Raw genomic sequence first — 13,248 nt, forward strand, 5'->3', positions numbered from 1 at the left:
TGTAGGTCTCCCTTGTGCCTCCAAAACAGGTGTGACTCATCGGAGAATGGGCATGGGCATTCTGAGGGTGTCCTGTGATGTCTGGCAACAGCAAGCAAATGGCTTTTGGGTCCTATAGTTTGAGGGCAGGAGCCTCTGTGGATCAGGCTTGTTCCAGCACATCCGACAGATACTGATATCAGTTTGGAATCTAGTGAATTTCGAGCTCAGGTCAACACCTTTGTACAGTTTTTCATGCTTTTTGAGTAGTTCCTGAAGCGTTCCCTAATGTGTGGTTAGGGTTAGGGTTAGGATTAGGGTTAGGGTTAAGCTGGACCCTGCTGTCGATGGCTGCTGCCATCAAGCAGTGTCATTACTATGAGGTGGGGTCAGTTTGATCAATGATTCAATTCACAAGTTAGTGGTCATAATGTAATGCTTGATCGCAATAGAAATGAAGTATTTTTGGCAAGCAAAGCACTAAACTACTGTTACTGTTAATGTTAAGAATTATCAGATGAACTTCATCATGTAAAGCCTCTTATTTGCAACCCAGCTGCGATTTAGTCTTTGCGGTTGCACCACGTGCACTATACTCTGTCACCAGAACACGATTTGTTTTTACAAAAATGTGGCAGAAAAACACCCCGTAACGATGCGAGAGTCCTGCGCTGCCCACAAGCTGTCAGAACAGAGCGATCCATTAACCAAGTTTCTCACAGTGTGTACAAGCCGCGTTTGTTCACATCTGAGCCCTCTGTGGCTTTCAAATGAACAACAGATTCCATCAGTACTACATGTGTTTCAAAAACAATGGTTTAATCCGGTAAATTCAGCGCCAATTGAGTCATATAAAATCCATCTCGTGCTTTTCTGAAGTCAGCATAAAAATCCTCCTCCAGAAACCACCAACACGCTTTTTCTACTTATTTAAAGTGTCTGATATCTAGTCACGAAAGGCACACAGTGGGCTGTGTGTGTACGTGTACAAGCAGCGGCTATGATGCTGGCAAGCATAAGTGTGTGTTTGTTTCCACGAGCGAACGCGCTATCTCCTTGAGAGTTGTGTAAGGACTGCGTGTGCTGGACACTCAGTGTTTTTCGCCTGTGTGAGTGTTACACGTGTCAGTTGTACTGGGCTGCCGGTCCACGCTGGGCAGTGAGTGGGTGTGTTCCTCTGTGACAAATCACGAAGCCGCCTAATACGCCTAATACATGTGTCTCTGAGAAACTGCTCCGTGTTGCACAGTCACTCCAAAAAAAAGAGTACGCAATTCCTTTAAAAACTTCACTCAACGTGTCCAGGCTTAAAGATCGTGTCTCCACAGTGTGCTTTCTGTGACAGATTGAAATCAAAGAGAATATTTGACCTAATAAAATTTACAGATCAATAAATCTAATCTACTGCTAAAAGGCAGCAATGTAGAGAGGATTTATGATATTACTTAACATATATACAGTATATTTAGACATTTCTGACATATTCCTTAAAATTCCTGACAAAATGACTCACGACCCTTAAGAAGCAATTTAAAAGGGCCTGATATGATCTGATTAGATGTAATATTTCATGGCAGACATTTAAGTTTTTGTTCTTCAGAATAAGAACAGGCTGTGCGGAGGAATGATGCAGGAATGAGAAAATTCCTACATCATCCACTAATGTAATCGACGGGATTTTAAATCCTAGCAACTGTCCATTCATCCGTCCATCGTCTTCCACAAAGGTCGTGACAACAAGCTAAGCTAGGAATTTCAAACGTTCCTCTCCTCAACAACACATTCCAGTTTTTATTGGGGGATCTAGAGGCGTTCCCAGGTCAGGCAGGATATAGATAAAATTACTGCATTGAGTTCTGGGTCTGACCCATGGTCTCCTCTTAGCTGGCCTTGGCCAGCAGAACTCCAAAGGGAGGCGCCCGGGAGGTATCCTCACCAGATGCCTGATCAACCACAGCTGGGCCCTTTTGACGCAAAGGACCAGCATCTCTCACCCGAGCTCTCTGCAAATGTCCGAGCTCCTCACCATATCTACCAGGCTGAGGCTGAGGCTGAGGCCAGCCAACCTACAGAGGAACCTAATTTCAGCTGCATGGAACTGCGATTCTATTCTTTCAGTCACTACTCAAGGTTCGCGACGACAAAGATCGACTGCTGCACCAAGTAATCTGTTCATCTCTCGCTCCATTGCACCGTCTTTGTGAATGGCACCCTGGGTCACTAGAACATTCTCCATTGGGACAGGAACTCACCCTTAACCTGGATGGAACAATCCAAATTTTTCTGTCACAGCACCATGGCCTCTTACTTGGAACTGCCAGCCCTCATCCCAAGCACATGAAAATCAGCTGGAAACTGTAACGGGGCTGCTAAAGTTTAGTTAATAATTGGCCCCAGATCTCCTGTAATCTGAGCTCGGCTTTAGGGGATGACATTTTTTTGTACATGCTGGGTCACTGTCGTACCTTGCTGGGTAGCAAGCCAAAATGTCTGTCATGAAAAGGGTCCATAGCTTTTATTGATCTGGGCTAAACTTTATCTTTCGAAGTTAAATAAGCTTTTCCATCTCAATCTGCGTTAGCATTGGGTTGATCTGTGCCTGCTGCCCACATTTTTGCTGATATGTGTGCGTGTGTGTGTGTGTGTGTTCACAATTGCATTTGTTGATCCTTCTGTGGGCCAGAAAGCAATAAGCTAGAGGTCAGATGCAGAGGCTACACTACTTTTCATCCCTATCATTCCACAGACGACTGGCAATAATATGTGTGCGTGAGACAGAGAAAGAGATATGTAGAGATATGAAATTAAAGCATATTAGCGTGTGTGTTTGTGTGTGTGTGTGTGTGTGTGTGTGTGTGTGTGTGTGTGTGTGTGTGTGTGTGCACGCATGTGCGTCTGGGATCAGATGATGAGCTGTACTTGCCCTTGAGTACAGAAGCAATTCAGCAAAGAGACGTTTCATGAGAAATGAAAAAGCACAGAAACATTATCAGCCAGAGACAGAGCAGAGGGTGAAAAGTGAACATGAGAAAGTCGGAAAACAAATGAAACAGTTCAAGAATAAACAAGGAAATTGGAGGAAAAAGAAAATCAAAACAACCGGGGGAATGAGGGGAAAGCGAGACGACGGTGTTAGAGCGGGAGAAGGAGAAGTGCCGGAAGGAAGGGGAGGAATGGCCCGGCAAAGTTTCTCCCATAATCACTTCCTTCCATCAACCCAAGATTCAACCTTGCTCTACTCCACACCAATTTATAGGCGACGGAGCCTCTCACCCTCCTGTGTGATTGGAGCTCAGAGTGGCCTATTCCTGGCTATCTGACTGCACTTTGACAGAAAGTGGGCATGGGGGAGGTGGGGCGAGGAGAGGGAGGAAAGGAAGGAGCCAAAGAAAGGGGAGCCAAATGGAAAAGATGGACAGATGGAAAGGGAATGAAGAACAGGGAGCTCAAAGAAAACAGACGTGAGCCAGTAGTAGTAGTAGTAGTAGTGGGGAGAAAGAGAATTGAGGGAAACAAGAGAGGAGAATGATGATTAAGAAAGTGACAAAAGCAGACAATGCCGAGAAGCAGGTGTGATGTGAAAGTAGTAGTAAAAAGCAACAGGTAGAATGCCACAAGAAGACAAAGGCTTTCTCTTTCACAACACCTCCACCAATGGCACATTCATCCCAATAATGGACTCGTTTAAATGACAAATTCCTTGCATATTCTAAGTGGCAATGAGCGCGACATAATCCCTCTCTAATGAATGTCACGGTGGCAGTTCATTAAGCACTAAGCTTATCCCGCCGGGTGCAGAATCATGGACTACATTGTGCCCCGACGACGTTAATTGCCGGCAGTTTGATGTGTCGATAATGAGAGATGTGTGGTAGATACATTTTGTTTTTTGCTGATAGTGTTTCGGAGGAGACGCTCTCACTGAGAGACATGCAACGAGAGGAAATGAAGTGAAGCAAAGTGAGGGGAAAAAAATACTTTTTAATTGTTGCTCATTTGATGTATTAGGCGTCATGAGCACTTGAAGGGCTCATTTCCCAAATGCTGGGTATGCATTCAATGAAATTCATTACTGGAGCTCATCGCTCAGGATTTTCTCTTTTACAATCTGCATGACTTATTTATTTAATCTTCATCTGTATAGGGACAATATGGCAGCAACGCACGTCAAAGAATAAATAACTTCCGCTGATGTGCAATACCCGTCCTTCTGGGAGTCTGGCAGAGCTCTGATGTAAAAGTGATAGAGCTTTTCTTGAAGGTCAGAATTTTTGTACCATAACTGGGGAGATATCCTTTCTTGTGTCTAACTTTTTTTTCTTCCTTTTTGTATTAATAGGTTTAGGCTAATGTTGCCACATTCGCTGTAGTGGTGATTATACATTTCTACCTTTGGCTGAGGTACTAACTTTGTGTAAATAATACATTTGGTTTAATATTTTTTGATTCAGCCTTAGTCAAACTACATTAGAAATACATTTCTGGACAATTTTAGTCCGTTAATCTATTCTGTACGTTGCTCAAATATGTGGCAATAACTTAATGTAATGCAAAACAGCGACTTGTAAAGTACTTAGATGAGACTTATTTAACTTCATGGTTAACTTACTGACCATGATGGAGGCTCCATAAATAACAGGGTGATGATCCTTTAAATGCCGTATTTTGCCAACATAATTTGTAGCCACAGGGCTTGTGGCAGCTAGCTAGTTTTGGTAGATGACCGTCAACTGACCGGCAAATGCCAGGGGCGCACATTTGTAAAGAGATCATGTCCTGTAGTCCCATCTCGTCAACATCTTCCATAGTTTGTATCAGAAGATTTAGTTTTAGCTCATCAACATTTTGTCTTAGTCGCAGAAAAAATGGTCAACGAGGAATATTTTTCGTCATGGTCTTCATGGTACATCGGAAATATGCAGGAGATGAGGTTAATTGGAACTGGCGGCTTGGACGCCGGTTGCCTCATTAGGTAACTGGACATTGTGATCAACAGTCTTGATCAATAGCAACGACCTTGCTTTCTACTTTCTCCTCTCTGTCCTAGGCCAGACGAATTAGACTGCAGAGGGATTCTGTTAATTTTCTGAGGGAGAAGGTTGTACATCAATTCTGCACCTCCACTGGCTGTGCAAGTGTTTTTGGCCGGTGCATGGGCTTTATGAGCCTTAACGGCCACTACTGTGAAGGCATGGATAAAAGACATGGCTGAAGATGCCTGAGGACTCACCACTCTTTGGCTGGAGAAGTATGTATCCTGTTTCACCAACTGCCTTTAGGACTAAATATATGTTCTTTTGTAACTCTGGTATTTGTCTCTACTTGATGTTGTGGTACAGTAGGGCCATTATGGTTGTCATTGCAAAATATGTCAAAAAGTAGCCAACCGAGGGCCCGCTTTCTATTTTTTTTATTTTTTTCCACAAGCCCCAAAACCATTGATTATTTGCCCTTGTCCAAATAGTGTACCCCTGTATTTTTTGCCTTACCTAAACATATTTTTAGCTACAAATGTATTGCTGTATACAGCCATAGATAAACCGATCTGACAGAGCCACCATTTGTAGGTGACCAGGATTGTTCTTTCCTAGCGCGATGCATGCAGAGGGAATTGCATTTATTTTAGTAGACGCTTGCCAAGCCAGCAGGGCAACCTCAAGGCATCCAATCAAACAAGGAAACGACATTTGTTTCAGTTGTCGGGGGACTGACAGAGCTCCCGTATAATAGCTGCAATGGCCTCAGCCATTCAGTTGGCAGCTAGATAGCTCAAATATCCTGGAGACATCCCCAGCCAGCGCTGCAGTCAGTCACTTCAGGATGACAGCAGTAGCTCCAGAGGAGGCTGCAGGCGAAGCCCAAACAAACTTTCATCTGCGTATCACAGGATTTAGAAGCAAACTCAGGAAGGGAGGGAGAGATTGAGGGATTAGAGAGAGGTGAGGAGAGAGATGGAGGTTGGAAGTAGAGAAGGAGAGAAAGAACGTACATGCAAACGCAAGCAGACACGCGTCCACACTGCAGGACTTCAGCAGACGCGCACAAACTTAATCCCTTCTCTCATGTAACAGTAAACATCCGTGGGTCATAGCTGTATGTGCAGGCGTAAGTGATTGTGTAATAATTGCTACCTGTATATGTGCCTACAGACTTTGGATCAGAAGTTTTTAGAAAGATAAAGTACTTTTCAGGCATCATATACATTTTATCTTCTTATATATTTGCTGTTTCTCTGGTTGTTTGTTTTGCTGTTTCCTGTTGATTTTTTGATGATTTTACTAACTACAGTTGCATATAATTTGCTTTTTTTGTACTTTTATTACTTTATCTTCTCTGATGTGCACTACCCTTAAACTGTATGCTGCTGTAACACACTGTGGGATGAATGAAAGGATTATTTTTTCTTTTTATCATAAAAAACATCACATAAAATAAAACACATATATGCATATTTGTTAAACATAACTGAATCTGTGAGGAGAAGTAAAGGTAATTAAAGCTCGACCAGGAAGGCACCACTGATGCCTCCATCACAAAATAAATAAATAAATAATGGCTATATGAAGACCTGGCTCTTTTGTATCCCTGCATGTTGCTGCTTTGCTTCATCATCTCCATTTTTGAACGTGGTCACTCCTTCAGTCAGTACATACTGCGCGGACCTGCGTGAGTCGTGCATTAATACAAGGCCGTGATGTGCTTAACTTTGTCTAGGTCTTTTCACGTGTGTGTGTGTGTGTGTGTGTGTGTGTGTGTGTGTGTGTGTGTATGCGTGTGTCTATATGGGCACATTTGTAGAAGATTTAGTAAGGCGGTAATTGTTCTCTGCCGCAACAAATTAAGCACTGTAGTGAGAGTGGAAAAGCAGCAAAACCACTCTGGTGGCTGCTGTCTTTCTAATTGTGTTTTTTTTTTTTTGGTTTCTCACTGTAAAGGAGTAATTTCTGGTGGGATCAAACAGCCTCGGGGTGGGAGCTGTTTTAGGAAGAAGTTTTGGCGTGTGATGACTGTTCCGCTCGGTTTGTGCTGTGCTGCAGATTCGGAGAAAAAAAAATTCCAGGAGCTTTGAAGGCAGCTGAGAGAGCAGCGGTTTTAGAAATTCTCTGCAGGGATTTGCAGGTGAGCTCTGGGCAACATGTGATTAGGCAGGCGTGTGTACCTGTGTGTGCAGGTTTATGCATGCGCATGTGTCAACATCCATAACAGGTCATCATTAGCATGGGGTAATTAGCAGAATGTGGCCACTAAGTGGAGAAGATAATGGTCCCTTATAGAGGGAGACACTTAAAGGCGGCCGTGCAAACAATGCAGACGAAATCTGACTGAAACCTTGAAATCCCTTTGGCACAAAAGTAAGGTTGAAGTAAGAAAGAGTTTTGCCATACTGTTGCTTTGCGATACGTTTTCATTATGGCATACTGAACGAAAGTGTAAGGGATGTTTAAAGAACGTGGTTCCTGTCAGTCTGAACCAGGCTGGTCACAGAGTGTGACGTTTCAGCTTTGAATCATTAAGTCACTGCAGAAAACGTCTCATTTCTAGTGTAATGAGAAATGTCTATTTTGACTTGATATGCAGTTGCCAGTCCATTAGGTGCAACAATGAAAATGAATGCATTTTCATGTAAAACTATTTTGCATTAAATCCATGAAGGTTGCAATCCCCTATGTTCAATGTCCCCCGACTTTAATTTATTTACAATTATTTAATTATATTTGTTTCTACAGTGTTTTCTTGTGTGTCTGTTAATAATTGCAGCTGTATTGTGTGTATTACTAATAGTATTCAGTGCTTAAACTGTATAAATATAAATATGGACGTGGAAGAGCTCCTGAAAAGTGAAGCCAAAGCAAGTAGAGCTCCCCCTGGTGTTTGGTTGCAGTATAGGTCGTAAGCTCCACCTCCTCCATGTTAGTGGATAGGACTAGGGTGCAGTGTTTGTTAAAATATCTGAAAGAGCAGTGTTTTTTGGGTTCGTGGTCCATTGTAGTATTATGTTTGAAAATCTGTTTTATTAGTCAGCGGGCTAGCCCAAATAACACAACATTTGTTTTCACGAGCGTACCCAATGTTTTGACAAGTGAGTGTACCTTAACAATATCCCTTTCACATGCAGTATCTCACATATACGTAGCTGTGGGAGAAAATAACTGCAGACTAACTTCTGTCTACCGCAGAATAAATGTGATGTAAATACATTTTAAGGTAACGAATGTAGTCTGCACACTGCTGGAAAGTGCGCACTTTTTTAGTAGCATTTTCTACTCTTGTTCTTGAATTTCTGTTGGCAAGCCACTGTGAGTCTGAATTTGTATTCCTTCAGAGTTATGATTTAGCAGCATCTGCCAAATGACACATTTTAACTGCAGGCTGCTGTGTTCCCCTATCAAGTCACAGTGTGTCTTTGGCAACGTAGGCCTTTTACAATGCCGTGTAAATAGCCAGCTGGCTGTTAAAACAAATAAACAGGTAAAATGTGTTGTTGTTTTTGTTTTTACTCTGGCCATAGTTGTTTTTTTTCTCTCTCTCTTTTTTGTTCCAGCAAGCCACAATGTCTTGGAGGTTTAGAATATTTTCAAACACTTTATGTTCTCAAATATGAAACAACAGGATGCAAGAAAACAATACATAATCTCAACAAAAGTAGAAGAACAAATAGTGGGCTGAAAACAGGAGTTATCCCCGATGTGAAATCTCTACTTACAGGTAATAAGAGTAGGAATAAGCATGTCTTCTGAAGCATGGTGTGGTGAGGCCGATGATGACAACAGAGCAAAACCCAGAAGAAGGACAAACACATTGGATTAGTTCATGGTTGGAATGAAAAGTTATTTTCGACTCGTTGGCATTTGAAACTGACAGGCAACATGTTATTTATTTATTTTTTATTTCTATCCACCTGAACAACCTGTCCATCTATGTGTCCTCATATGAAAACTCCCTCGCTTTGCTTAATGCATAGCGCTCGCCAATCTGACAGTTTGACAGTACAGTTTATTGTGCCTATTTTTTTTTTTCCCTCAACTTCCTGTCGAACCAAAATGTTTTATCTACATTTCATCTGTAGCGTTACAAGCAGATTTGGAAGCTTATCACGGCATCCGTGGAACACCCCGCAGTCGCCTCTGACAATATTTTGCTAAAACACTCGGCAGTACATGAGCTGTGAAGGGGTCAGCAGTCAATCAAATGAACTGGAGGTAATAAGGAGCTCTGTGACTTGCGAAATGATTACTCCACTCACCCCCAAAGATTACAGATTTTTTTTTAACGTGAGTTTTGCCCGTTCATTAACTTTAAAGAGATGAAAACACAGACATCAGTTCATCCGCTGTTCACTGTAGTGCTCCGTGTGAACGCTTCAGCACAAACTATGAGAGTAATAGCGACTAATAAGAGGACAATTTACTCTCAGTGATCTTATGGGAACAATCGGTATCAGCTTTTTATTGGTTTTTAACACGCATGGAAAAGGTCAGGTTTGACTTTGGACCATATATTTTTATATACCAAGTATGTCCATCCACTGAGCAGCATTAGTCATTTGCATATCACCATGTACCTTTAAATTTGGACGGCTCACAGGATTCCATGGTAGTTTAAAAGGAGATTTTTGTATGTTTTTTAATGTTGACACACATTATTGCACCTTATTAATACTTCCAATTTCTATAATATGTATTTACTTTTATCTGTGCTTCTTGTACATTTGTTCACATGTAAATTTTGTATACATATATATATATATATTATTAAAATCTTTTTTTATTTTATTTTTTAACTGTCTTCACCTATTCTGCTTTTTACTTGTGGCTCTCAAGAGACAATTTCACTTGTGGATGAATAAAGTGCCATAGTTCTTCTCCTTTACTAAAATATAGTATAAATAGTATAACAAGGGTCTAATTTAGTGTTTATAGCATTTAACTAAAACTAAAACGCCATGGAGTTCTCTCTACTAGAAACTGAAATGCTGTTTTTTGTCTGTTACTGACTTAAGGTTTTTGTTATAGTTTAATATGACATGAGAAACATTTCAACTTTTGTTGCATTTTATTGGATGTCTAATCTCTGGTGCATGATGGGAGTAACAACACTTCAAAAGTGTCTCATATCCACAGAGGCCAGGGTGGTTCACTGTGGCCTTTTTGAGCTGTTACTCATTAAATGTGAGAATGTTTTGAGGTGGAAAGAAAATCAAGTGATTAAGATTTAAACTCAAATCCATTTTGACAGAATTTATTGCCTACTGCTTTTACCCAGCATAGCGTACACTAATTCTGTGGCACGGAGCACTATTCCTGGGATACCTTTGAACTAGAACAGAATATCTGATTGTCTGTGTCGTCATCGCGTTGTTCATCACCAACAAGTCGGTCCCCATAAACGCTGCATACTTGTTTCCACTGAATGACTTACTGACTGTAAGGAAAAGTAAGGGTAATTAAAACTGGACCAGAAAGGCACCACTGATGCCTCCATCACCAAAAGGCAGATTAGTAGACGGATATGGGATGAGAAGTGAAAGGAAAGACCAAAAACGTAGGAGATGGAAGTTGGAAGGAGAGCAAATGGTAGCAAGGAGGATTGACTTGACTGTGTGTGTTATTGTTACCGCACAAGGCCACGACGGCTTTTCATTGGGTTCATTTTAAACAGCTAATTCAGTTCCCAGAAAACTCAGCACGAGTATTATCATTATTATTATTATTATTATTATTATTATTATTATTATTATTATTATTGTTTTTTATCGGAAAGAAAAATTAGATTAAACATTGATCAGTGAAACATATCGAAACGGAGCCAAGCAAACCCCAAGTTTTTCCCAAAAGTTTTTGCCCTTCACTCCTGTCCTCTAAGTGATAGCCCAGCCACAGATCTATAACTCTGCATTCCACTTGACCAATATCTCATTTATCCCTGTGTGTGTGTGTGGGTTTGTGCTTGTGTATGTGATACTGGACTCCCTGCGGTATCTCTGTAATGGTTTGTTGGCATCTTTTCTCCCTGGCATGCAACTGTCATCTGGTGAGAGGCCAGAGATTGGGATCTCATAATATCTAAGGACGCACAACACACACAAATGGACACGCACTCGAACCCAGGCACAGACTCACACTCCGTCGGACTGAGTTTCAGTACAAGGGGAAAGTCAAGTGGGGTTGAGAAGGATCAATATTCCTGTTTCTATTTACAGATGAGCAGATGTATCTATCTATCTATCTATCTATCTATCTATCTATCTATCTATCTATCTATCTATCTATCTATCTATCTATCTATCTATCTATCTATCTATCTATCTATCTATCTATCTATCTATCTGTCTGTCTGTCTGTCTGTCTGTCTGTCTATCTGTCTGTCTCTGCTGAAGGAGAAAGACAGAGAAAGGCTGACTCACGCATATTCTTAACAGTCTCTGACACACACACACACACACTACACGTATACACACTTCCCCACAGCTTAACACACTCAACACACACAACTCAACTACCATTCGCACTCACAATCTCCTTTTAAAAGAACCTACCTACGTACCTACACACACACACACACACACGCACTCACGCACACACACTGCCATAGTCATAACCCTTTTTAAGGGCTCTGCTGACATTGTCCTTATGATATTAATAAAGTGCAGAGCACTGAGAGCTCGGCTGTAAAAGCCACAGCCGTTAAAACCGGTCATAAATATTAATACAGCATAGAAAAAACACTCGACCAGGCTGTCTGTGTGTGAGAGAGAGTGAGAGAGAGAGAGAGAGAGGGGGAGGGAGAAAGGGGGTGATGTATTTGTCACTGCATGGACGTTAATGAAGATACTTGTTTAATACCGTGTGTCTGTATGTGTGTCTGTGTGTGTGTGTGTGTGTGTGTTTAAAGGTTTTTTGGGGGGATCTACCATATGTGTGTTCTGCCAAAAAGTAGAGGAAAAAAAATGAACTGATTGATTCCAATCCCATTGCAGCCCTGTAATTGATCAACAGTTCGGCACAGACCAACAAATACATATTTCTGTCTGTTGTTGAGAAGCTGACAAATATATAGTCTAGTGAATAAAGAATGGAAGCCTTTGTCCTGACAGGATTGTAGAGTGTGCATAGCGTCTGTCCTCTTGGCACTTTCTAGGTATGATACAGTTGGGGTTAAAAGTGGGAAATACTTAGCAGTCATTCAGTTCAGATAGGGGTGACTGTCACTCTGCAGCTTTGTTACTGGACTGCATATTTGGGATTTACTAACAAACTGATCAGAAAATAGATTTCTGTCTGCTGTCCGGAGGGTGACCACATTTGTTTTTCTTTTGCATCTTTTTGCACCTGATGAATGACAGGACAATGACTCATTTGCCCTGCAAGAACATGAGGGGTGCCTAACTGCCGAGTTCCCTGTCTGTGTATTGCCCTGGTCGAGTACAGTGCAAGCACTAAGCATTAAGGTGGAAAAATAAATAAAAGTAGGAAATACCTGCAGCGAATGTGTTACTCTAACAGAACATGCTAACTACTGCCTTTCGGTTTATGTAGGGGTCATCAGTATGTGCTGTACTGTACACGTCAAAAACACTGCCTTTTTTTGAAATGCACAAAGTGTGCGGAAAAAAAGCTCCCATTAATTGGACTCATGCTTTAAATAGTAAGATTTGCCGCGTAAACAGGTTTAAAAAAAAAATTGAAGCACAGTCAAATTTCTCTAATCCCGTGTGGACGGCGTCTCCTTCACGTGTAAACACACACATTTATGTCTGTTATGTTATGACTACAGTTTCTTTTGGTTTTGAGTGAATAGTTTCTGCTGCGCACATACACAATGCCCACCCTGATAAGATGGCTGCAGTTTACCATGGGGTTATATGAATAATATCGGCAGAAAATGCACTCACGACCGCCAATAACACATCTCATATACTGTATGTATACATATTTGAAAAGAGCGCCATAATAGAATATTGAATACACTTTCCCTTGGTTGCATGAAAAATACCTCACCTCCTGCCTAAGCACATACTCTGCCTCTCACGCTGTTCACACACGTATGCCGGTGTACAATCTGTCATCTATACACCCACAGGCTGCTGGCATGTGCATATAGAGAAGCAAACTTGAACATAAGCCCATTTCGCTGACACAGGTTAAACGTACATGCTGTCACTTGTGGCTTGTTAGCCGCTAATTACAGAAAATTTAATAGATGCGATGTTTAGATCACAACAGTGTGCATGCTAACACAAGCGCACACATCAGCTAACACCTGAAGACC

General features: G+C 41.4%; 1 protein-coding gene across 11 annotated transcripts in view; it reads right to left on the reverse strand.

Moving 5' to 3' along the window:
• Positions 1-13,248, reverse strand: part of ptprt (protein tyrosine phosphatase receptor type T) — a 304,538-nt gene that overhangs the window by 77,461 nt on the left and 213,829 nt on the right. For 3 of the 11 annotated variants that reach the window (XM_047583115.1, XM_047583113.1, XM_047583107.1), the window contains one exon: positions 8,684-8,713. The exons of 7 other annotated variants lie outside the window; for them this stretch is intronic. In XM_047583115.1, coding sequence (XP_047439071.1) covers positions 8,684-8,713 — 30 coding nt within the window. The remainder of the gene's footprint in view (positions 1-8,683; positions 8,714-13,248) is intronic. One more of the 11 variants, XM_047583108.1, reaches the window with a different exon arrangement.

The sequence above is a fragment of the Mugil cephalus genome, chromosome 4, assembly GCF_022458985.1.
Source record: "Mugil cephalus isolate CIBA_MC_2020 chromosome 4, CIBA_Mcephalus_1.1, whole genome shotgun sequence".
NCBI classification, from domain to species: Eukaryota; Metazoa; Chordata; class Actinopteri; order Mugiliformes; family Mugilidae; genus Mugil; species Mugil cephalus.